General features: G+C 36.5%; 1 protein-coding gene and 1 long non-coding RNA gene across 2 annotated transcripts; one reads left to right on the forward strand and one right to left on the reverse strand.

Annotated features, from left to right (window-relative positions):
* Window positions 1-11,607: 11,607 nt before the first annotated feature.
* LOC124152889 lies at window positions 11,608-12,339 on the reverse strand. The gene is made up of 3 exons (XR_006863571.2): window positions 12,300-12,339; window positions 11,894-11,956; window positions 11,608-11,717 (listed from the first exon to the last, which is right to left on the reverse strand). It is a non-coding gene; the product is annotated as an uncharacterized LOC124152889 (long non-coding RNA).
* Window positions 12,340-21,197: 8,858 nt separating this feature from the next.
* LOC125372443 lies at window positions 21,198-23,833 on the forward strand. Its single transcript, XM_048382497.1, has 4 exons — window positions 21,198-21,537; window positions 22,238-22,390; window positions 22,948-23,070; window positions 23,555-23,833. The coding sequence occupies exons 1-4, from the start codon at window positions 21,328-21,330 to the stop codon at window positions 23,732-23,734; spliced, it is 666 nt and encodes a 221-aa protein (XP_048238454.1). The 5' UTR covers window positions 21,198-21,327; the 3' UTR covers window positions 23,735-23,833.
* Window positions 23,834-26,260: the final 2,427 nt, after the last annotated feature.

Here is a 26,260-nt window from a genome sequence, read left to right on the forward strand (position 1 = left end):
GCCCACGCTCTATATAAATATCACCAACCTACTTTTCGAGACATACCTACTTTTCGAGACAAACATGGCCGCCCCCACGTTTGGAGACGATTTTTCAAAGCTTTTTAACAATGAATTTAGACGAGACAGAAGGGTAATTTCGGCGATAAAAGTGTAGATGGACATCTTAATAGTTCTAAAAAAGATAGAAAGTAACAATATACCACGGTAAAACACCTGTTTTCCAAAGCGCCCACGCTCTATATAAATATCACCAACCTACTTTTCGAGACATACCTACTTTTCGAGACAAACATGGCCGCCCCCACGTTTGGAGACAAACATGGCCGCCCCCACGTTTGGAGATGATTTTTCAAAGCTTTTTAACAAAGAATTTAGACGAGACAGAAGGATAATTTCGGCGATAAAAGTGTAGATGGACATCTTAATAGTTCTAAAAAAGATAGAAAGTAACAATATACCACGGTAAAACACCTGTTTTCCAAAGCGCCCACGCTCTATATAAATATCACCAACCTACTTTTCGAGACATACCTACTTTTCGAGACAAACATGGCCGCCCCCACGTTTGGAGACAAAACATGGCCGCCCCCACGTTTGGAGACGATTTTTCAAAGCTTTTTAACAATGAATTAAGACGAGACAGAAGGGTAATTTCGGCGATAAAAGTGTAGATGGACATCTTAATAGTTCTAAAAAAGATAGAAAGTGACAATATACCACGGTAAAACACCTGTTTTCCAAAGCGCCCACGCTCTATATAAATATCACCAACCTACTTTTCGAGACAAACATGGCCGCCCCCACGTTTGGAGACAAACATGGCCGCCCCCACGTTTGGAGACGATTTTTCAAAGCTTTTTAACAATGAATTTAGACGAGACAGAAGGGTAATTTCGGCGATAAAAGTGTAGATGGACATCTTAATAGTTCTAAAAAAGATAGAAAGTGACAATATACCACGGTAAAACACCTGTTTTCCAAAGCGCCCACGCTCTATATAAATAACACCAACCTACTTTTCGAGACATACCTACTTTTCGAGACAAACATGGCCGCCCACACGTTTGGAGACGATTTTTCAAAGCTTTTTAACAAAGAATTTAGACGAGACAGAAGGGTAATTCGGCGATAAAAGTGTAGATGGACATCTTAATAGTTCTAAAAAAGATAGAAAGTGACAATATACCACGGTAAAACACCTGTTTTCCAAAGCGCCCACGCTCTATATAAATATCACCAACCTACTTTTCGAGAAAAACATGGCCGCCCCCACGTTTGGAGACAAACATGGCCGCCCCCACGTTTGGAGACGATTTTTCAAAGCTTTTTAACAATGAATTTAGACGAGACAGAAGGGTAATTTCGGCGATAAAAGTGTAGATGGACATCTTAATAGTTCTAAAAAAGATAGAAAGTAACAATATACCACGGTAAAACACCTGTTTTCCAAAGCGCCCACGCTCTATATAAATATCACCAACCTACTTTTCGAGACATACCTACTTTTCGAGACAAACATGGCCGCCCCCACGTTTGGAGACAAACATGGCCGTCCCCACGTTTGGAGATGATTTTTCAAAGCTTTTTAACAATGAATTTAGACGAGACAGAAGGGTAATTTCGGCGATAAAAGTGTAGATGGACATCTTAATAGTTCTAAAAAAGATAAAGTGACAATATACCACGGTTAAACACCTGTTTTCCAAAGCGCCCACGCTCTATATAAATATCACCAACCTACTTTTCGAGACATACCTACTTTTCGAGACAAACATGGCCGCCCCCACGTTTGGAGACGATTTTTCAAAGCTTTTTAACAATGAATTTAGACGAGACAGAAGGGTAATTTCGGCGATAAAAGTGTAGATGGACATCTTAATAGTTCTAAAAAAGATAGAAAGTAACAATATACCACGGTAAAACACCTGTTTTCCAAAGCGCCCACGCTCTATATAAATATCACCAACCTACTTTTCGAGACATACCTACTTTTCGAGACAAACATGGCCGCCCCCACGTTTGGAGACAAACATGGCCGCCCCCACGTTTGGAGATGATTTTTCAAAGCTTTTTAACAAAGAATTTAGACGAGACAGAAGGGTAATTCGGCGATAAAAGTGTAGATGGACATCTTAATAGTTCTAAAAAAGATAGAAAGTGACAATATACCACGGTAAAACACCTGTTTTCCAAAGCGCCCACGCTCTATATAAATATCACCAACCTACTTTTCGAGAAAAACATGGCCGCCCCCACGTTTGGAGACAAACATGGCCGCCCCCACGTTTGGAGACGATTTTTCAAAGCTTTTTAACAATGAATTTAGACGAGACAGAAGGGTAATTTCGGCGATAAAAGTGTAGATGGACATCTTAATAGTTCTAAAAAAGATAGAAAGTAACAATATACCACGGTAAAACACCTGTTTTCCAAAGCGCCCACGCTCTATATAAATATCACCAACCTACTTTTCGAGACATACCTACTTTTCGAGACAAACATGGCCGCCCCCACGTTTGGAGACAAACATGGCCGTCCCCACGTTTGGAGATGATTTTTCAAAGCTTTTTAACAATGAATTTAGACGAGACAGAAGGGTAATTTCGGCGATAAAAGTGTAGATGGACATCTTAATAGTTCTAAAAAAGATAAAGTGACAATATACCACGGTTAAACACCTGTTTTCCAAAGCGCCCACGCTCTATATAAATATCACCAACCTACTTTTCGAGACATACCTACTTTTCGAGACAAACATGGCCGCCCCCACGTTTGGAGACGATTTTTCAAAGCTTTTTAACAATGAATTTAGACGAGACAGAAGGGTAATTTCGGCGATAAAAGTGTAGATGGACATCTTAATAGTTCTAAAAAAGATAGAAAGTAACAATATACCACGGTAAAACACCTGTTTTCCAAAGCGCCCACGCTCTATATAAATATCACCAACCTACTTTTCGAGACATACCTACTTTTCGAGACAAACATGGCCGCCCCCACGTTTGGAGACAAACATGGCCGCCCCCACGTTTGGAGATGATTTTTCAAAGCTTTTTAACAAAGAATTTAGACGAGACAGAAGGATAATTTCGGCGATAAAAGTGTAGATGGACATCTTAATAGTTCTAAAAAAGATAGAAAGTAACAATATACCACGGTAAAACACCTGTTTTCCAAAGCGCCCACGCTCTATATAAATATCACCAACCTACTTTTCGAGACATACCTACTTTTCGAGACAAACATGGCCGCCCCCACGTTTGGAGACAAAACATGGCCGCCCCCACGTTTGGAGACGATTTTTCAAAGCTTTTTAACAATGAATTAAGACGAGACAGAAGGGTAATTTCGGCGATAAAAGTGTAGATGGACATCTTAATAGTTCTAAAAAAGATAGAAAGTGACAATATACCACGGTAAAACACCTGTTTTCCAAAGCGCCCACGCTCTATATAAATATCACCAACCTACTTTTCGAGACAAACATGGCCGCCCCCACGTTTGGAGACAAACATGGCCGCCCCCACGTTTGGAGACGATTTTTCAAAGCTTTTTAACAATGAATTTAGACGAGACAGAAGGGTAATTTCGGCGATAAAAGTGTAGATGGACATCTTAATAGTTCTAAAAAAGATAGAAAGTGACAATATACCACGGTAAAACACCTGTTTTCCAAAGCGCCCACGCTCTATATAAATAACACCAACCTACTTTTCGAGACATACCTACTTTTCGAGACAAACATGGCCGCCCACACGTTTGGAGACGATTTTTCAAAGCTTTTTAACAAAGAATTTAGACGAGACAGAAGGGTAATTCGGCGATAAAAGTGTAGATGGACATCTTAATAGTTCTAAAAAAGATAGAAAGTAACAATATACCAAGGTAAAACACCTGTTTTCCAAAGCGCCCACGCTCTATATAAATATCACCAACCTACTTTTCGAGACATGCCTACTTTTCGAGACAAACATGGCCGCCCCCACGTTTGGAGACGATTTTTCAAAGCTTTTTAACAATGAATTTAGACGAGACAGAAGGGTAATTTCGGCGATAAAAGTGTAGATGGACATCTTAATAGTTCTAAAAAAGATAGAAAGTGACAATATACCACGGTAAAACACCTGTTTTCCAAAGCGCCCACGCTCTATATAAATATCACCAACCTACTTTTCGAGACATACATACTTTTCGAGACAAACATGGCCGCCCCCACGTTTGGAGACGATTTTTCAAAGCTTTTTAACAATGAATTTAGACGAGACAGAAGGGTAATTTCGGCGATAAAAGTGTAGATGGACATCTTAATAGTTCTAAAAAAGATAGAAAGTAACAATATACCACGGTAAAACACCTGTTTTCCAATGCGCCCACGCTCTATATAAATATCACCAACCTACTTTTCGAGACATACCTACTTTTCGAGACAAACATGGCCGCCCCCACGTTTGGAGACAAACATGGCCGCCCCCACGTTTGGAGACGATTTTTCAAAGCTTTTTAACAATGAATTTAGACGAGACAGAAGGGTAATTTCGGCGATAAAAGTGTAGATGGACATCTTAATAGTTCTAAAAAAGATAGAAAGTGACAATATACCACGGTAAAACACCTGTTTTCCAAAGCGCCCACGCTCTATATAAATATCACCAATCTACTTTTCGAGACAAACATGGCCGCCCCCATGCAACACACGTTTGGAGACTGTTTTTTACCGCTTTTCAACAATGAATTTGGACGAGACAGAAGGGTAATTTCGGCGATAAAAGTGTAGATGGACATCTTAATAATTCTATAAAAAAAAAGAAAGTGACAATATACCCCAGTTTAGCACCTTTACGTTCCTGTTTTCCAAACCCTCCACGCCCTATATAAATATCACCAACCTTTTTTCTAGACCATAATGGCCGCCTTCTATTAACATCCCCAACAGACTTTTGGAGACCATTTTTCAACGATTTTTAAAAATTAAGTTAGACAAGCTAGAAAGATACTTTCTGCGACAAAAGTGAAGACGGACATCTTAATAATTCTATAAAAAAAAAAGAAAGTGACAATATACCCCAGTTTAGCACCTTTCCGTTCCTGTTTTCCAAACCCTCCACGCCCTATATAAATATCACCAACCTACTTTTCGAGACCATAATGGCCGCCTTCTATAAACATCCCCAACAGACTTTTGGAGACCATTTTTCAACGATTTTAAAAAATTAAGTTAGACAAGCTAGAAAGGTACTTTCTGCGACAAAAGTGTAGACGGACATCTTAATAATTCTATAAAAAAAAGAAAGTGACAATATACCCCGGTTTAGCACCTTTCCGTTCCTGTTTTCCAAACCCTCCACGCCCTATATAAATATCACCAACCTACTTTTCGAGACCATAATGGCCGCCTTCTATAAACATCCCCAACAGACTTTTGGAGACCATTTTTCAACGATTTTTAAAAATTAAGTTAGACAAGCTAGAAAGGTACTTTCTGCGACAAAAGTGTAGACGGACATCTTAATAATTCTATAAAAAAAAGAAAGTGACAATATACCCCGGTTTAGCACCTTTCCGTTCCTGTTTTCCAAACCCTCCACGCCCTATATAAATATCACCAACCTACTTTTCTAGACCATAATGGCCGCCTTCTATAAACATCCCCAACAGACTTTTGGAGACCATTTTTCAACGATTTTTAAAAATTAAGTTAGACAGGCTAGAGGGATACTTTCTGTGACAAAAGTGTAGATGGACATCTTAATAACTCTATAAAAACTTGAAAGTGACAAGATACCACGGTTTAGCACCTTTCCGTTCCTGTTTTCCAAACCCTCCGTGCCCTATATAAATATCACCAACCTACTTTTCGAGACCATAATGGCCGCCTTCTATAAACATCCCCAACAGACTTTTGGAGACCATTTTTCAACGATTTTTAAAAATTAAGTTAGACAAGCTAGAAAGATACTTTCTGTGACAAAAGTGTAGATGGACATCTTAATAACTCTATAAAAAAAGAAAGTGACAATATACCCCGGTTTAGCACCTTTCCGTTCCTGTTTTCCAAACCCTCCACGCAATATATAAAATATCACCAACCTACTTTTCGAGACCATAATGGCCGCCTTCTATAAATATCATCAACAGACGTTTGGAGACCATTTTTCAACGATTTTTAAAAATTAAGTTAGACAGGCTAGAAGGATACTTTCTGTGACAAAAGTGTAGATGGACATCTTAATAACTCTATAAAAACTTGAAAGTGACAAGATACCACGGTTTAGCACCTTTCCGTTCCTGTTTTCCAAACCCTCCACGCCCTATATAAATATCACCAACCTACTTTTCTAGACCATAATGGCCGCCTTCTATAAACATCCCCAACAGACTTTTGGAGACCATTTTTCAACGATTTTTAAAAATTAAGTTAGACAGGCTAGAAGGATACTTTCTGTGACAAAAGTGTAGATGGACATCTTAATAACTCTATAAAAACTTGAAAGTGACAAGATACCACGGTTTAGCACCTTTCCGTTCCTGTTTTCCAAACCCTCCACGCCCTATATAAATATCACCAACCAACTTTTCGAGACCATAATGGCCGCCTTCTATAAACATCCCCAACAGACTTTTGGAGACCATTTTTCAACGATTTTAAAAAATTAAGTTAGACAAGCTAGAAAGATACTTTCTGTGACAAAAGTGTAGATGGACATCTTAATAATTCTATAAAAAAAGAAAGTGACAATATACCCCGGTTTAGCACCTTTCCGTTCCTGTTTTCCAAACCCTCCACGCAATATATAAAATATCACCAACCAACTTTTCGAGACCATAATGGCCGCCTTCTATAAATATCATCAACAGACTTTTGGAGACCATTTTTGAACGATTTTAAAAAATTAAGTTAGACAAGCTAGAAAGATACTTTCTGTGACAAAAGTGTAGATGGACATCTTAATAATTCTATAAAAAAAGAAAGTGACAATATACCCCGGTTTAGCACCTTTCCGTTCCTGTTTTCCAAACCCTCCACGCAATATATAAAATATCACCAACCTACTTTTCGAGACCATAATGGCCGCCTTCTATAAATATCATCAACAGACTTTTGGAGACCATTTTTGAACGATTTTTAAAAATTAAGTTAGACAAGCTAGAAAGATACTTTCTGCGACAAAAGTGTAGACGGACATCTTAATAATTCTATAAAAAAAAGAAAGTGACAATATACCCCAGTTTAGCACCTTTCCGTTCCTGTTTTCCAAACCCTCCACGCCCTATATAAATATCACCAACCTACTTTTCTAGACCATAATGGCCGCCTTCTATAAACATCCCCAACAGACTTTTGGAGACCATTTTTCAACGATTTTTAAAAATTAAGTTAGACAAGCTAGAAAGGTACTTTCTGCGACAAAAGTGTAGACGGACATCTTAATAATTCTATAAAAAAAAGAAAGTGACAATATACCCCGGTTTAGCACCTTTCCGTTCCTGTTTTCCAAACCCTCCACGCAATATATAAAATATCACCAACCTACTTTTCGAGACCATAATGGCCGCCTTCTATAAATATCATCAACAGACTTTTGGAGACCATTTTTGAACGATTTTTAAAAATTAAGTTAGACAAGCTAGAAAGATACTTTCTGTGACAAAAGTGTAGACGGACATCTTAATAATTCTATAAAAAAAGAAAGTGACAATATACCCCAGTTTAGCACCTTTCCGTTCCTGTTTTCCAAACCCTCCACGCAATATATAAAATATCACCAACCTACTTTTCGAGACCATAATGGCCGCCTTCTATAAATATCATCAACAGACTTTTGGAGACCATTTTTCAACGATTTTTAAAAATTAAGTTAGACAGGCTAGAGGGATACTTTCTGTGACAAAAGTGTAGATGGACATCTTAATAACTCTATAAAAACTTGAAAGTGACAAGATACCACGGTTTAGCACCTTTCCGTTCCTGTTTTCCAAACCCTCCGTGCCCTATATAAATATCACCAACCTACTTTTCGAGACCATAATGGCCGCCTTCTATAAACATCCCCAACAGACTTTTGGAGACCATTTTTCAACGATTTTAAAAATTAAGTTAGACAGGCTAGAGGGATACTTTCTGTGACAAAAGTGTAGATGGACATCTTAATAACTCTATAAAAACTTGAAAGTGACAATATACCCCGGTTTAGCACCTTTCCGTTCCTGTTTTCCAAACCCTCCACGCAATATATAAAATATCACCAACCTACTTTTCGAGACCATAATGGCCGCCTTCTATAAATATCATCAACAGACGTTTGGAGACCATTTTTGAACGATTTTTAAAAATTAAGTTAGACAAGCTAGAAAGATACTTTCTGCGACAAAAGTGTAGACGGACATCTTAATAATTCTATAAAAAAAAGAAAGTGACAATATACCCCAGTTTAGCACCTTTCCGTTCCTGTTTTCCAAACCCTCCACGCCCTATATAAATATCACCAACCTACTTTTCTAGACCATAATGGCCGCCTTCTATAAACATCCCCAACAGACTTTTGGAGACCATTTTTCAACGATTTTTAAAAATTAAGTTAGACAAGCTAGAAAGGTACTTTCTGCGACAAAAGTGTAGACGGACATCTTAATAATTCTATAAAAAAAAGAAAGTGACAATATACCCCGGTTTAGCACCTTTCCGTTCCTGTTTTCCAAACCCTCCACGCAATATATAAAATATCACCAACCTACTTTTCGAGACCATAATGGCCGCCTTCTATAAATATCATCAACAGACTTTTGGAGACCATCTTTGAACGATTTTTAAAAATTAAGTTAGACAAGCTAGAAAGATACTTTCTGTGACAAAAGTGTAGACGGACATCTTAATAATTCTATAAAAAAAGAAAGTGACAATATACCCCAGTTTAGCACCTTTCCGTTCCTGTTTTCCAAACCCTCCACGCAATATATAAAATATCACCAACCTACTTTTCGAGACCATAATGGCCGCCTTCTATAAATATCATCAACAGACTTTTGGAGACCATTTTTCAACGATTTTTAAAAATTAAGTTAGACAGGCTAGAGGGATACTTTCTGTGACAAAAGTGTAGATGGACATCTTAATAACTCTATAAAAACTTGAAAGTGACAAGATACCACGGTTTAGCACCTTTCCGTTCCTGTTTTCCAAACCCTCCGTGCCCTATATAAATATCACCAACCTACTTTTCGAGACCATAATGGCCGCCTTCTATAAACATCCCCAACAGACTTTTGGAGACCATTTTTCAACGATTTTAAAAATTAAGTTAGACAGGCTAGAGGGATACTTTCTGTGACAAAAGTGTAGATGGACATCTTAATAACTCTATAAAAACTTGAAAGTGACAATATACCCCAGTTTAGCACCTTTCCGTTCCTGTTTACCAAACCCTCCACGACCTATATAAATATCACCAACCTACTTTTGGAGACAAACATGGCCGCCATCAACAGACGTTTGGAGACGATTTTACAAAGCTTTTTAACAATGAATTTAGACGAGACAGAAGGGTAATTTCGTCAATAAGTGTGTAAATGGACATCTTAATAGTTCTAAAAAAGATAGAAAGTGACAATATACCACGGTAAAACACCTGTTTTCCAAAGCGCCCACGCTCTATATAAATATCACCAACCTACTTTTCGAGACATACCTACTTTTCGAGACCAAATTGGCAGACATCAACAGACGTTTGGAGACGATTTTTCAAATCTTTTTAGCAATGAATTTAGGCGAGACAGAAGGGTACTTTCTGCAACAAAGGTGTAGATGGACATCTTAATAGTTCTAAGAAAATAGAAAGTGACATAATTCCAAGGTTTAGCATCCTTCCATCCCTGTTTTCCAAACACGGTTTTTCGTATTCAAACCGTCACAATATCTAGAATTAGCCTTCAAAGAATCCAAACAAATTGTCTTTGGTGAGCTTTATTGGGGATTTCGCGTTCGTCATCACATTTAAAGTAAGAAATGTTTAACATATATAGTATAAAGTCATATAGAACTTCTGGACACTAAAGTGTGAACGGACTTCCACGCCCTATATAAGTATCTACCTTTCGAGGCTATCGCAGACTGATTTTTAACGATTTGTTATGGCTTTTAATGTTTCTACTTTTTGTTTACATATAACGCTCTCTTTGATTTTCCCATATGGTCCAAATTCAGATAGTCTATGCTTTTTCAATAATCTTTCTCGGTTTGAGACAGATTACTTATGCTTGTGTGGCGAGATGAATGCTGCAGATGAATCAGCTTTAACCACAAAAAAAGTAAATAAAACAAAAAGGGAATATGAACAACATCGTTTTATAGATCATGTGACGTGCTTGGAGATACACCAATATGACAAGAAGAAGTTACTAGTATTCATGGAGATAAACTAGTCCAAAATGAAAGATTAGATCGTTTGTTTATATCGGAAAAGTTGGAAGAAAAACAGAAATGTATAATCAAATACTTTTTAGCATTGGAATATGGAAACTAACTAAAATAAGAGGAAAGTTTATTATTTTTAAATCAGTATTACTGGACAGTTCACATAACGAAAGTGCAAGTAGGGACAAATGACATGGGGACCCTAAAAAGTATCAGAATGTGTACTTTAATAAGACAGTGTAATCCCAAATATAACATACGTTACAGTTCACATAACAATTTGCTGCGTAAGGTCTGCAATGATTTCTACACGATATTTAAATGTTATACTTTTTGGTTTATGCATAGTACAATCCAAAACAACATAATATGGATAGGTCTAAAATGTCATGAGAAGGGAAGGGAAATTAGTTATCACAACATTCACTTTACCGGGCATGACTGTTGGTTACAATTAATCAGAAAACAGTAACTAAGAATTGCAAAGACACATACTACAATAACTGCGAGAATAAAAAGTGTCTAAGTTCATCAGAATACAGAGCTCAATTTACTACGAACAAGATTGTTACCATACATTAAATAAATGTAGGTAGGGACTATAAGAGTGTTATTCTGACCATATTTTGAAAAGCATAAAAATCCTATAAATTACGACATAAGCTAAAATAAATAAAGAAATAAATGGAAATATCAGCAGAAAACTATTTTTCAAATTTCTTATAAACTAGTGAATATATTCATTCTTTTAAACAGTTCTAAATGGGATGACTAGGACAAAAGCAAATCTTTACTGATGGGCATGTGATAGGGCTTGGGCAAAATGACCTTTTCAGCTGATACTTCCCTTTATCATTCAGGTGTAATCCGTCCGAACAATATAGATAGTGCCTTGGTCCACCTGTTCCCAAATATAAAAATCTTTTGGATGTTCGCACATTTTTACATCTGAGAACAGTGCACACATGCCTTATGATATTGTTCGCATGGATTACAACCCTCTGTGTTGTGCTGAAATCCCTGATGCGTGGAATAATGTCACAACACATTATAACGGCATCAGGGTTCATCGATTTTAAGTATTTAATTAGTGTCATATATTCAGAGAGAAATCGATGTGGATTAAAGGAAGAAATGTCATTTGTCCCTACATGTAACACAATAGAGTGATAAGTCTTTACATTTAAATTGGTTATTATTGTTTGCATTCGCTTCAGGTTAGCTCCTGGTTTGCTTATTACTGAGCAGTTGGGTATATCGCCCGCAATCCCCCTGCATAGCGAGTCCCCAAGCACCATTCTTTGACCTGAAATATAAAATACTTATAAGCACGGAAAGTCGATTACTCATAAAAAAAACATATCTAGGGATGTTAATAAAAATAAGGAACGCATTATTAACATTCAAGCGCAAGACCCTGGTGTTGAATATAACATGACCGGAAAAGTACACCATGCCATTTATTATCACTGGTTACCTCACCTTTCTTTCCATTGTCGTCCGACCTCTCTTCCTGAAGGGGAGGTGTTTGTATCTGGCTTGGAACTGGAGGATTAAAAGGCAATATATCAAGCGATGAACACACGTATCTGAACTTGTTTAACATTTAAACACACGAGGATACTGCTAAAAACACAGGAAAATTTGTTTCTTAAACAAACAATTTGTATTCATAGTAGTTAAATGTGCCGACACTAAAGGTTAATCAACACAATTTCTTCCAAGAGCAAGGTTCAGTTGTCGGAAATAAAACGTTAATATGAACAAATACTTCCACTGAAGTATCAGAAATTAATACTGAGATCCAGGTGAAATATATTGCTTCCCATTCGTAATGCAACTGAAGACGTTACTTATTCGAATGCTACTTTTGACAAGTTACTCTTACCTTCATGGCACATTCTACCCCTGTCTATACCGGGTGGGACTGTTGGCGCTGTGGATTAAGGGAAAATACATGTATATGATATTAGGCTATGAAAACGTCACTTAACTGCATGGTACCGACAGATAAATCTGCAAATAAGTTGCATCAAAATAATACTAGGATGTCTTTTTAGACACATAATTGCAACATAAAATACTTGAGGAAATAGTTTTGCCTCGGGTTTTACGAAAAGGAAGCATATGTGGTATGAAGCAAATGTTCAACTGCTCCTTCTATAAGTGATTCTTCCGTCTCCAAGAGAAGTATGACTCGGTTAGTGGCGGTTTGTATAATGATGGAAAACCATCACCTGATATTCAGAAAAAAAATATAACTCGCATTTTTCGCATTTAATTCACGCTCGCGTTAACTTCAATATTTAATGTATACAAATATTACAAATGATAAGACAGGGAATAACGGAAAATATATGGAACTTAAAAGAATCTACTCATGGAATTAGTAATGGTTTTAGGTAGATTTGGTGAACTTTGTGTATCTTTTATATTTACCCGAGTCCTTCAAATTATGTTTCTTGTGTCTTTCTTTGTAGGAATCACTGAAATGTGTAATTATATGTATTATTAAACAACTATGTGTCTCTTCGGTCGATCGTATACTTGAAGATATGTATATAAACACAACAATAAATAAATAAATACGTACGTATATGTATGTATGTATGTGTGTGTGTGTGTGTGTGTGTGTGTGTGTGTGTGTGTGTGTGTGTGTGTGTGTGTGTGTGTGTGTGTGTGTGTGTATGTATGTATGTATGTATGTATGTATGTATGTATGTGGTATATATAAAACACAATTACCTATTTTGTCTTGCGGTCTACATATGCCCATCACGATTCGTTTTATAACTTGGACGGATGTACTGGGTCTATCTACAAATAAAAAGGGGAACATTCAATATTGTACGCATACAGATCTAAAGAAATCAAGGCTTCATTATCCCAGAGACCATGTCAACATTGTGACATATGAACCTGTACATTAAATGGCATATGTTATGTACATCGTAATTTCAAATTTGTACTGTTTTCATATGTATCTAATTATGTGTGACTTTTAAAGAGAGAAAACAGGTTACCTCTATGATCTGTCTTGAATTTCTTGACTGGTGAATCATCTGAAATTTACAAAATAATTGTTGAAAATGTTTTCATGACATTATTTTTTTCACAAATGATGTATATCTTCTTTATTTCAATCAATAACATCAAAATAGCTGAAAGGTTTAGTGGAAAGAGGTAAATCATATACATCCGTTAATGAATTTAGTAAAAATCTGTATCGTTTCGGCAGAGTTCAAATCACGTTATGATTAAACATTATATACATTATAAGCTCAAATTTCACGAAATAAACAAATTAGCGTAAATTATTATAAAAGTAACTTTTGTAGCAATCATGTATGTTTTTTTATAAAAACTATTCTCTTCAGCACGCATGATCAAAGAGTTCTATCAGTGAATGTTAAATTTGACATGAATCGTATTTACCAGGTTATTGATAAACATAAGAAATAAAAACTAGCGACATTTTATTTTACTTACTGTGCACATCCGAGTCAAGGGCCTCCTGGTCAGCCGCTGGCACATGTATGACTGTAATAATAGATAATAGTGTCATGGTAGCAGTTACATAATGTCACAATTATGGAATCCTAGTAGAGACAGTGTCGCGTTGTGCGTTGTCGTCCTTCCAAAAACAAGTATTCATATGGTCCGGTAAACATTCATATATTACACGTTTAAACCATTAGGTAAATTCAGTTTATTTCAGGGTTTAAAGATATTACAAATTGAGCCGTATCATATGACAGTTAACATTGATTTGTTGTCTGGCGATCGGGAAGAAGAGCAAACACCAAGGGGTAGGTCTTGGAACCTCTTCTGGCATGGATAATGAAGAGTTGGTGATGAAAATGTACCATCCATGTAGAAGTTATCTGCTGACTGCAAAATAGTCAGCTGATCCAAAGAGGAAAAGACTAACATCTTTTCTTCGCCATCACCGTCAGCAAACAACAGGTATGGTTGGCCGTCAGCTGTCTCAGTCCACTTTCCCTCAAGTTCCACATCACCTCTTACCAGTGGGAGTGCTGGTATGGTGTGTTGTCTATGCCGGTACAGGACACTTCTATGCACTAGTTTGTGTTTTTTCACTAAATTGAGTAAACTCAATTTAACTCAGTAATGAACAGTAAATAGTTTGAGATGAATCCTGTACTTGTAACTTAAACATTATAGGTATTTATTTAAATAACTTTAATTTGAATGTTTTGATTATCAAAGACTGTCCTGTATTATGTTCAAATAACTTCAATGTATATTACTTTAATAACATTCGTTTATGTTTTCATTACAAAAGACTGTGTCATACTCAGTATAGATAATTATGTTAGATAATAAACTAATCCCAAGCTTTCTAATTAGTGGACTAATCCATTTTGACCAAAGGGTATATGCCTATTGTTGTTTTAACTGATCCCTCGTTTGCTGTATAACTATTGGGAGTATCACAAATGGGCAGATGACTAATGGGACATGACCATTAAAAAAAGCTACTTCTTGACGTGCCACTGTGGCTTATTGCAGTGCAGGCCTGTTTATACGTGTAGTGGGGCTATACTCCACATGTTTATACTCCGCATGGAAACAGAGGAAGGGCTCTACTGCCACAGCGGGGAATATAACTTGAAATGTAAGGTTCAGCTCCAAATCCCTTGAAGTTATATGAGTGGATCACGAAAATTCGCGAAAAGGGTGTGCATATCCTACTCTATCGGTCTCTAAAATTACTATATTATGGCCCAACGTGAATAAATGCCTACAGTGAAAATATTTTTTTATATCATGTATTCATGTAAATGTATTTTTGACCTCTGCGGAAACTTCCCGTTGTTGCCTTGTACATGTCATACAGTTATTGGTCCACGTATTTCATAACCACACATGAGAATGGTTAATTTCAGATTAGATATCATGGTACTTACACTGTAAAATGAGTTTAGAATGAAAATACATACAACACATGTTTCGGTTTGAAACATGTTTAAGAATGTGTTGAAATCCGAAGCGGAATACACATTTGGTTTAACCTTTAAACATGTTAACGATAAAATGCAAACCATTGTGTATTATCCTAATAATCTAAACATGTTTAAATGAAGTGCCTATCATTGGGCATCAAGTAAAATGTAAATATGATGTGGAATATATATTGAAATTAGATGTGCCAATCAGATTCACATGTACTTGCAAAACAATGGAAGTGTAACTGATTACTTCGAGTTTTCCCAAATTCAGACTCGAAACACGTTTAGCATGTTAAACACAATCCTACAAATGTTAAAACCCTAACCATTTAGGATTTAGATATAAACACATTTTTACTGTGATCATACAGAGTTGTAACTTTATATTTAATCGGAGCTGTTGAGAAAAAACACACACAGAAGAAACTGGACTTGCTGGACCCCCCCCCCCCCCCCCCCCCCCCCCCCGCCACAAATACACGCGCCCTTCCACAGATCGGCCCCTTGACAAATTAGCAGCAAGCTACTGCTAAACCGTGGGTCAGATTATGTGTTCTGATGACATCGTGTTTATTGACCAAATTCTACACGAGGAGGAAGACGAGCAAAACTGAGAGGAGGCAACGGACACCCATGGCGAATCCTAGGGAGAAGAAAATATCATATGTTCGTGGGTATGTGCACTGTCTACTGATACGATCTTATCACACTGCATTTATTGAGAAACTGATAAGGGATGCCAGCTCTCTCGCCACAACACGTGACAGTAACATGCGCTAATACCCCCTCAGTGTCGGAAGATGTCATACCATGCGTCGTGACACTTTCCGCAGAGCCCGGGTTGATGGTATTCATCTGAAAATAGTCAGCTGGAAGCAATTAACAATTTGTTGACTTGTCACTGTATATTATCTCAATGAAATGTATCACTTCACAAACATAGAGTGTGGTGAGAATACAATTCTTATCCAATCCGCCCTTAACTTTTCTCACGTGGTACGTCAGAATCAAGTTTACCTTTAATGTACTCGTTTTTAGTATGAAGAAAATAATATAACCTAATATAATAATTTAGATGACTATGGAAAGTCGGTTTTTCGAAGAGAATATGAGTTTACGAGCACATGCGCTCTTGGAAAAAATGCCCAAAATGTTTGGGTTAGTATAGCACAGGCAGCATATAAATAAAGCGGTTGTATTCTCATCTGAAGGCATTTGTTTTAAACGTGTCTACATCCGCATAATAAAGGGACACTGAGATAATATTCCAAGATATGAAAGGATTTGCTGTAATGAAATATCAATATTCCATTTTGCATTGATTTGTTCCAAATACAGTACGTTACGAGAAAGATGTGTACCAAACATACATGTTATTCATTCAACACTGTTTTAATGCAATTAATCGATCTCTTCACCTCATGTAAAGGTAGTTAAAAGCCATGCCATGTACATGTATCATGCCACAACACAACACAACGTTTTTATTGTTCAGTGTTGGACCAAATATATACTGTAAATTTGGGCCGAAGGCCTACTTTCTTATGAAATAAAATACATAACAACATTCGGTGCTGTTGAAAAAAACAAACAGAAAAACTAATTCGTTTGCTTGACATGCTGGATACCCAAATGTGGCCTCGGCCCCGGCGGTATGGAGAATGAACAGTCACAGCCATGGAGACGTTTGAAAAAATAAAGGGCGGGTTGGTCACTGAATTTATTAACAACGCTTTTATCCTTATGTCAGATTTTGTGAGGTAATTCTTGTTTATCACGATAATATACGGTCTAGGAAGATTTGGAAAGTCTCAATTGCCTCAGCTCCTGAATTGAAACATTGTTTAGGGCACTATTTGGATTCGTCTTCATTTGTTGCAGATGTATATTTATATATACAATAGCTTCATTTCTTGGACTAAATGTTAATATACGGGTTTCCATTTCATTGATAATACGAAGTGCACCAAAGAAAGAGAATTAACGTATGATAGATGCTTACACACCGCGTAACTTTGTTGTTAGCAATTATAGTCCTTGTAACTGGTTGCAGGAAAAAATGGCCCCATGCCCCAACCAATTTGGAGGCAATGGCCTAAACTGTAGAGAAAGTGGCCACAATTTGGGGAGAAAATGACCCCATATTGTCCAGGGCTATTTACACCTGATACCTCATAGACAGAAGACGTGTTGAATCAACACCGCCTATCGACCACGCAGTCCATGATCAGTTAATTACTCGAACCTGAAAATGCGACAGCAATTGTCTGCTTTATTGATATATTTTATTTCTCCAATCTCAATCGGGGTCTTTTTCAATTTGAATGTACTTGTTTGTTTCTAATAAAATTATATATTTTCAGAGGCTAAGCGTTGGCACTTTTTCAGGATGAACAGACGTGTGTAGCTTGAACTAACCGTTATGCAATGTGATGCCTACCGGGGCACTTGGCCAATGAGCTATTGCGAGAACCTTTCAACAAATTCATGTCAGGGGCCACACTATCCCCCTTATTATATCGCATGAAGGATGACAAATCTAGACAGTGACCAGCAGGTGACGGGTTTACCCAGCAGGTCATTTTCATCTGACACTTTCATCGAGGACCACATGCGTTTTAGCTGATCACTACACTATTATTTGAAGATGGAATACGAGTAAGTTAATTCAACTTTAGATTTTGTTATTATAAACATATTTTATTGCGGAAAATCAAATGGATTAGGCACAAGTGACACACTTACGAGGCCTTCTCAAACATACATTTCATTATATTGTAATATTTGAATAATAATAGTGCATAATAAATGCACAGTGCATAGGAATTATATACGAGTAATAAGAAAATACAACAACACACACACACACACACACACACACACACACACACACACACACACACACACACACAGACAGACAGATAGATTTGTATACAGTTGTATAAGATATTTAATATAATTCCACCATAGTTAAACTAATAGACATTTAAATATAAGTGAATTCAAATGGAGAGCGGGATATATAAACTATAACTAAGCTGTGATAATTACGTTGAATGATTGTTTTACATCAAAATCAAAGTTATAACGAATATCAAAACAAATAGATAAAAATACAATAAAATATAACTAAGAATTTTTGTAGATTTCTAACTTCAATGATGTAATGTAACGAATTAAACTGTTTATCTGATCATAGTAAATACCATTTTCTAATGCTGGCAATGATAAACATCAATTTGATGAATATACACCGTATAATCGTTCCTGCATCGCTGATCATACGGATGAAAAACATTCAAATCAAATATGAAAAATATTTTTTGCAGGTTCGAATATACCAAGGAGTTTGAGAACAACGAAAGTGTCGCGCTTGCCAAAGCCAGCTTTTGTAATGTTACAGGATACAGCTTCAAGAAAACTACAACTAAGAAGCACTTCAACAAAAACTGTGAGTAGAGAAGTATTTATTATGTGAGTATCAGTTAGTTTCGCGATTACAACACAGTTGGTCTCTGAATAATATGTAAAGAAGGCATTTAGCGTTTTTTCATGTTCTAGGCATATGTTCGTCTCATGTTCACAGGTATAATGAACATACGATCTTATAACTTTGGTTTAAATAATTCCTTTCTCATTGCCCATACAGATATCCCGACGGCGACAGATAAACCGCGGATTCTGCTGAATGGCAGGAATCAAAGTCTGAAGCCAAAAGATGATTCCCTGTATATCGTTGTATCATCGCAGACATGGGATTGTAAATACGGAAAAGGGCGCAAAGAACAGAATAAGGTAATAACCATATCTCTGTAAATCAAAGGTGTGCATAAAATGGTGCAACGGATGGGAGTAATAGCTTACCTGCGCGACTTAACATACTTTCAACTAATACAAACTACATAAAATGAATAAATGTAGTTTCGTTGTCGTAATATCATACTCAACCAGCCTGATAGAACAAAGACTACTGATACAAAGGTATGGGAATGTATACACTAAAGAAAGCAGAGTCGATGCCGATGTATACAAGCCCATGTATTACTGGTGTAAAGTTATTATAGAGAAGATTTTGTCTATATACATTTAAAAGTATAGAACATGATAACGCTCCATAGACAACAAAGGAATAAAATATATTTGAGAGTTAAAATTTCAATAAAGTCGCTTTTTAAAAATTTTATGAAACAGCTTTTCCATTAGGAGATGGGTGTAAAATTACTATGGGTTACAACGTATTATTACAATATCATTACCAATACACATTTGCCTCTTAGATAAATCTGTAATACAGAATATAAAAAGTAACATATGTAACAATATCTAAAATATTCTACACTAGAGTAAATTCTGAAATGAATGTTAACAAACAGTACAGGTCGACCTGATTCAGCTGAAGCCTAGATGTTTAAAAGGGCTAGCATTGTGGTGTATTTCACTAAAGAAAGAAAACAATCTTCTTTGTCGGTAGTTACCGGGGGACAAAACAATGGAGTCAGGTGAGGTGTTTGATTGTTGGACAGACGTAGGTGATTATCTAATAAATACTTTATCGTGGCATAAAACACATATTCTATAGACATCATAGTTTTGCTGTCATATTTTGTAACATTGTGTAGCATAAAAGCATTGACATCGTTGGAAGTTCGGTACAATCAACTTGTTGATAGTATGGTACAAATCATTTTATTTTTTTTGTCCATTTATAAATATGAATTGATCATTTGTGTTAAGTAAGCAAAAGCATACAGAAATTTGTGAAGGGACTTATATGACAAGGTATAAGGGACCTTTTGGTCTACGGGATATGTTCAAATATAGAAATGTTTGTGCAAATAATCATGACGGTCATGAGATAGGGAGAATAGGTACTACTTGTTGAACTTTGTGTCACATTTTGAATGGCAAAAATATTATTTTACACAAAATACCGGGAATACTATTTATTTTACCAGTATTGTTGAATATTTTCCCCTCAAGTTACTTTAACGTCATACTCAACAAAGACGTTTTTGTTTGATCCGTAAGATCCGTTAGTTTCACTTTCGGTATCTTTGAAAAGGGACGCTTTCTGTAGGTTTTTAGCGTTGATTGAGGATACAGCAATTTGGGTGGTAACTTTGAAAAGATTGGAATCTATCGTTGTAATAAGACATACGTTCTTAGCTTCTGTGTACAATTAGTCACACAGCAACAACACATAACACAACACTTTATTTAATATATAGGAACCCATACCTGCAGCCTCTTGACTTGTAGTCCGTCAAGCTACCACATGTGCTACGGAGATCAAATGTCAATTTTTATCTTAGCTTATCTCTTTATCTCACCATTATCTTTGCTTGATTTATTTGAACATTATTTTGGTAATATTGGACCAAGTCCGTTGTAAATTCTAATGGTATATATGTTATACAAGTGCCTGTGAATCTGATTTGCACATCTAATTTCAAGGCATATTATCCATATTTGACTTATTGCCAAATGATATGTACTTTATTTAAACAAATTTAGATTATTAGGATAAAACACAATGGTATGCTTGGTTGGTTGGTTGGTTGTTTAACGCCACACTCAGCAATATTTCAGCTATATGACGGCGGTCTGTAAATAATCGAGTCTGAACCAGACAATGACAGTGATTAATATCATGAGCATCGATCCACGCAATTGGGATCGATGACATGCGTCAACCAAGTCAGCGAGCCTGACCACCCGATCCCGTTAGTCGCCTTTTACGACAAGCAATGATATGCACTTTGACGTAAACAAGTTTACATGTTAAACATGCTTAAATAAGAAACATGTTTACATTTTTGGGATGTTGTGTTCAAGTGGTGTTTATTTTGTGAGACGATAGCGCATTCTGTGTGTTTAGACCCCAGACCAAATGTTATTCCGTTTAAGATTTAAACACGTTTCTAAGCATATTTAGATCAAAACATGGCTTGTATGTGTTTACGGTCTAAACACAGATTTGTAGTGTATAACGGATGGCTATGTTTCTGTTACAACATATTATTCCAGGAAGAACCACCAGCTGAACACCAGTATGCCAGGAAAAGAACCAGGGAGCGACTGTCCAAGACACCAAAACTGGACTGTGGCGCAAAACTGCATGTCAGAGAGACGCTGTGCTTTCCATATGAAAAGGTGATACTGCAATCCACATGTTGGATTGTAAAGAATAACAAAGTCGGTTCATGAATATTTCAGGTGCATATATTTTTCCACTAGGTCCTGAAAAATGATTTGTATCCGAACCTAGAAACAATTGGATAGCATTCGATTTAGGTATCTCGTCACACAAACGTATGACAGTTATAGACATATGTTATCAATTAGAGAATGATAAAATCATGAGCGACTATGATATGACAGAATCGTCAAAATGTTATATATATTTGGAGAAAATTACAACAGGGGATTCGGATGAAATAAAAGCAGTTGGTTACGGCGGTGTTGTTTGTACTGTAAAGGTAACACTTTCCAGCTGATACAGTAAACAACAAAATGCTTATTATAACATTGAATAAAAGCTAGAAAATCATCTCAATACCTTTTAGAAAAATCTGCTTACATCAGAGTCAATTGTACGATTCGAACTATATCATAAGCATATGTCTAAGAATCATTATCAAAGAGACTAAATCATGATATGAGGTGTTCGCGAAAAGGTGAGCGCAACGCCCTACCTGTGGCATCCGTCACAGACATAATTATGCAAAGGCAAGTCATTTGTTTACATGGAAAATCACGGGAACAAAAGGCACAAGTCAAAATAGTGAATCGTATTAGAATACCACTTCTAACATATATATCATCATTTTTTTAATGTCTTTATTATATACAGGCCGAAAAAGGTGACAGAAGGAAAAGACGGAAATACGCAGCTGGTATAAATAAAGCATTGGGCGAGGGAAGGCTGACCGAATATCAGTTTGAACGACGCTTTATTGTTTCATTTCCGAGACCTGAAGACCATTTAGAACACCCCACTGCCAAGGTATAGTAAAATGTCATTTTATGTTGTGTTATCCACCCATAATTAGAAACCCAGGTATCACTGACAGGATACGAATGTAAGGTATCGAAAAGTTACTGTATCGTTGTTAGGCAATGTCTTTTCTAATCTAAATATACTATTACGCATTTTTATGTTTTGTTTTGATAATAATGTTTGTCCTAAAGTTTGGCGGCACTGTTACAACCCTGAATGTTAAAATTACTCTTAATGTAAAAACAATTACGTTAAGGGGTACGTGTTAACTCTAAATGTTAAAAACTTTTCCATTTAGAGTAACACCCCGCGACCCTTAATGTAAAAAATAAATATAATTTTACATTAAGGGTTATTATCGTACATATCGCCCCTAATTGTAAAAGATTCTTATTAACAAAGTTTGATTTGCAATTTAGGGTACTTTTTGCTATTTTCAAATTTCTCATTGTTTTGCTTGGTTTCTTGTAATTATTCGTAATAAGCGACAGCGTGAGAAACTGACTTTGCTCAGACCTGAGAACAAGAGGGGCTATTATAAGAACGGCAGGTTTGTTATTTAGGACATGCCATCTACTACTCTGGAAGTCGAAGAGCATCAAGTGTCGGCTCCAGTCGCAGATCGCGACTCAAGTGGAACAGCGTCAGCTGTGGATCAGAAGCGGGTGCTGCGGTCAAGGTCGAAGGTAAACTCAGCCTCAGGGAAATAAAAGGGTGCATGCTTAGTCCCTTTTTGTTTCAGTTTATTTTAATAAACTGATTGGTTGAAGTTTAGAAATTGTCCGATTTCGTATATTGAAATTTCCCCCGCAATTGGGATCCATGATATGCATCGACCAAGTCAGCGAGCCTGACCACCCGATCCCATTAGTCGCCTTTTACGACAAGCAATGATATGCACTCTGACGTAAACAAGTTTACATGTTAAACATGCTTAAATAAGAAACATGTTTACATTTTTGGGATGTTGTGTTCAAGTGGTGTTTATTTTGTGAGACGATAGCGCATTCTGTGTGTTTAGACCCCAGACCAAATGTTATTCCGTTTAAGATTTAAACACGTTTCTAAGCATATTTAGATCAAAACATGGCTTGTATGTGTTTACGGTCTAAACACAGATTTGTAGTGTATAACGGATGGCTATGTTTCTGTTACAACATATCATTCCAGGAAGAACCACCAGCTGAACACCAGTATGCCAGGAAAAGAACCAGGGAGCGACTGTCCAAGACACCAAAACTGGACTGTGGCGCAAAACTGCATGTCAGAGAGACGCTGTGCTTTCCATATGAAAAGGTGATACTGCAATCCACATGTTGGATTGTAAAGAATAACAAAGTCGGTTCATGAATATTTCAGGTGCATATATTTTTCCACTAGGTCCTGAAAAATGATTTGTATCCGAACCTAGAAACAATTGGATAGCATTCGATTTAGGTATCTCGTCACACAAACGTATGACAGTTATAGACATATGTTATCAATTAGAGAATGATAAAATCATGAGCGACTTATGATTTGGCAGAATCGTCAAAATGTTATATATATTTGAAGAAAATTACAACAGGGGATTCGGATGAAACAAAAATAAATAAAGCTGGATACGGCGGTGTTATTTGTACTGTAAAGGTAACACTTTCCAGCTGATACAGTAAACAGCAAAATGCTTATTATAACATTGAATAAAAGCTAGAAAATCATCTCAATACATTTTAGCAAATTCTACTAAAATTGTTACTTCATTGTTTTTGCTTGTTTTCTTGTAATTATTCGTAATAAGCGACAGGGGCTATTATAAGAACGGCAGGTTTGTTATTTAGGACATGCCATCTACTACTCTGGAAGTCGAAGAGCATCAAGTGTCGGCTCCAGTCGCAGATCGCGACTCAAGTGGAACAGCGTCAGCTGTGGATCAGAAGCGGGTGCTGCGGTCAATGTCGAAGGTCAATTCAGCCTCAGGGAAATAAAAAGGTGTATGCTTAGTCCCTTTTTGTTTCAGTTTTTTTATAAACTGATTGGTTGAAATTTAGAAATTGTCCGATTTCGTTCAAATTTCGTATATTGACATGTTATGAGACTCCGTATTGAGGTCTCTGATTGCTCCTTTAAATACTCTACCCTATTTCGTATAATCTTTAAAAAACGGAGGTTGCGATTATGTCGTCCAATATGATTGCAGAGGGACGTTTGGATACTCATGTTAACATTATCATTCATCTGCGGTTTTTAATTCCCGATAGAAAAGTTCTAGTTAGTTTAATTTTTATCCACACATGCAAGATGTCCGAAAGGCTTATGTGACGTATTGCCATCCGTCTTCGTACGGCGTGCGTCATCCGTCATGTGAAATCTATTCACAATCCAATAAGATTTATTCATTAAATATGTCGAAAGATAGCATTTACAGCTCACTTGGTACGAAGTTCCTCGGTGAACTTATGTCAGCTCCCTCAGAAGATCCAATGGTCGGTACCTAACTGACATGAAATACTCTACAGATCGTATTTTATAAAGCCATCTAGACAAAGTAACGATCAATTAAATCTGCGAAGTTTCATGAATGTTCGATAAGTATTATTTCATAGTGATAACCCTTAATGTAAAAAATATTATCTGTCACTTCAACCCTTAATGTAAAACTTTTTACATTAAGAGTTGTAACAAGAGTGAACCCACAGCCCTTAATGTAAAATATTTAATTTACATTAAGGGTTGTAACACGATACAGTTTAATCTATACAATAAAAGAATCAGATACTGATCCTCATGATCCGTTAGGTTATCGTGGAATTTCTTTGTTATCAATACCTTGCAAAATTTACGCTGATATTTTGAATACACGCTTTTTCTAAATGGCTAGAATCTAATCATGTATTAGCAGAGGAACAAAACGGCTTTCGGCGTAAGAGAAGTACAACGGATGATATTTACACCCTCTTTTCTATTTTAAAAAAAAATATCCGTGAATCACCAAACGTGTGTGTTATATCAATGCAATGAAAGTTTACGATTAAGTGAATCGCGATTCTCTTTGCTACAAGCTATTCAAATTGGGAGTAAACGGGAAGGTCTTTTGGGGGTTAAATCATTATATGAAAATAATCGCTCGCAGGTTTTTGTGAAATGGCAAAATGACAGACAGTTTCGCTGTACTTAGTGCTGTGAAACAGGGCTGCGTTTTGTCGCCGACACTATTTTCGGTTTTCATTAATGACTTGGTACAAGAGGTAATGTGGTGTAGATACTTTTAACACCATGATAAGTCTTTTACTGTATGCCGATGATGTTGCTCTATTAGTAACGGATGAAATGTCACTCCAGTTGATGTTAAACTGTATTGCCAGCTGGTGTAAGAAATGGCGATCAAAAGTAAAAAACAAATATTTTTCATTACCGTAATCCCTCCTCTGTTCTTATGAAGAAAGTAGGCTCACTAAATTTGTACAAAGGTGGCCATTTTAATTCCCAAAGTCTTGGGACTGCACAGTTATAAACATGTTTAATGTTTTATAGTTACCGCTTTCATGACTGTATAGATCATGTTTTACCCTTTTTTGTTTTGAATACGTATAGACTTAATCTGCATTGATAAGGAAACATGGCTCAGAAAGCTCTGGGGGCAAATTAATGGTAATAAGTTACGGACAAACCGACTGTTTAAGTCTACACTGAGCTTTTCACACTATGTTTGTAATATTACTCTGACAGAACATAACCTAGCATTTTTGCAAAATTTTGATGTGATACACACATTTCAGATCTTAGTCACCTACAGACCGAATGAAATGTCTAATACAGTGCGAGGATTTGTCAACCCCTGTAGCCGCACTGATTAACAATATGTTTAAACGTAGACTCTATAATAAATAATATTCA

Source organism: Haliotis rufescens, unplaced genomic scaffold (assembly GCF_023055435.1).
Source record: "Haliotis rufescens isolate VD_foot unplaced genomic scaffold, xgHalRufe1.0.p SCAF_4, whole genome shotgun sequence".
Taxonomy (NCBI): Eukaryota; Metazoa; Mollusca; class Gastropoda; order Lepetellida; family Haliotidae; genus Haliotis; species Haliotis rufescens.

Excerpts from the sequence above, each read along its gene's own strand:
- LOC125372443 (XM_048382497.1), top strand. The coding sequence starts at position 21,328 with ATGGCTTGTATGTGTTTACGGTCTAAACACAGATTTGTAGTGTATAAC. Across the intron at positions 22,391-22,947 it reads TAGAACACCCCACTGCCAAG|GACATGCCATCTACTACTCT; the intron begins GTATAGTAAAAT and ends TTTGTTATTTAG. Across the intron at positions 23,071-23,554 it reads TGCTGCGGTCAAGGTCGAAG|GAAGAACCACCAGCTGAACA; the intron begins GTAAACTCAGCC and ends ATATCATTCCAG.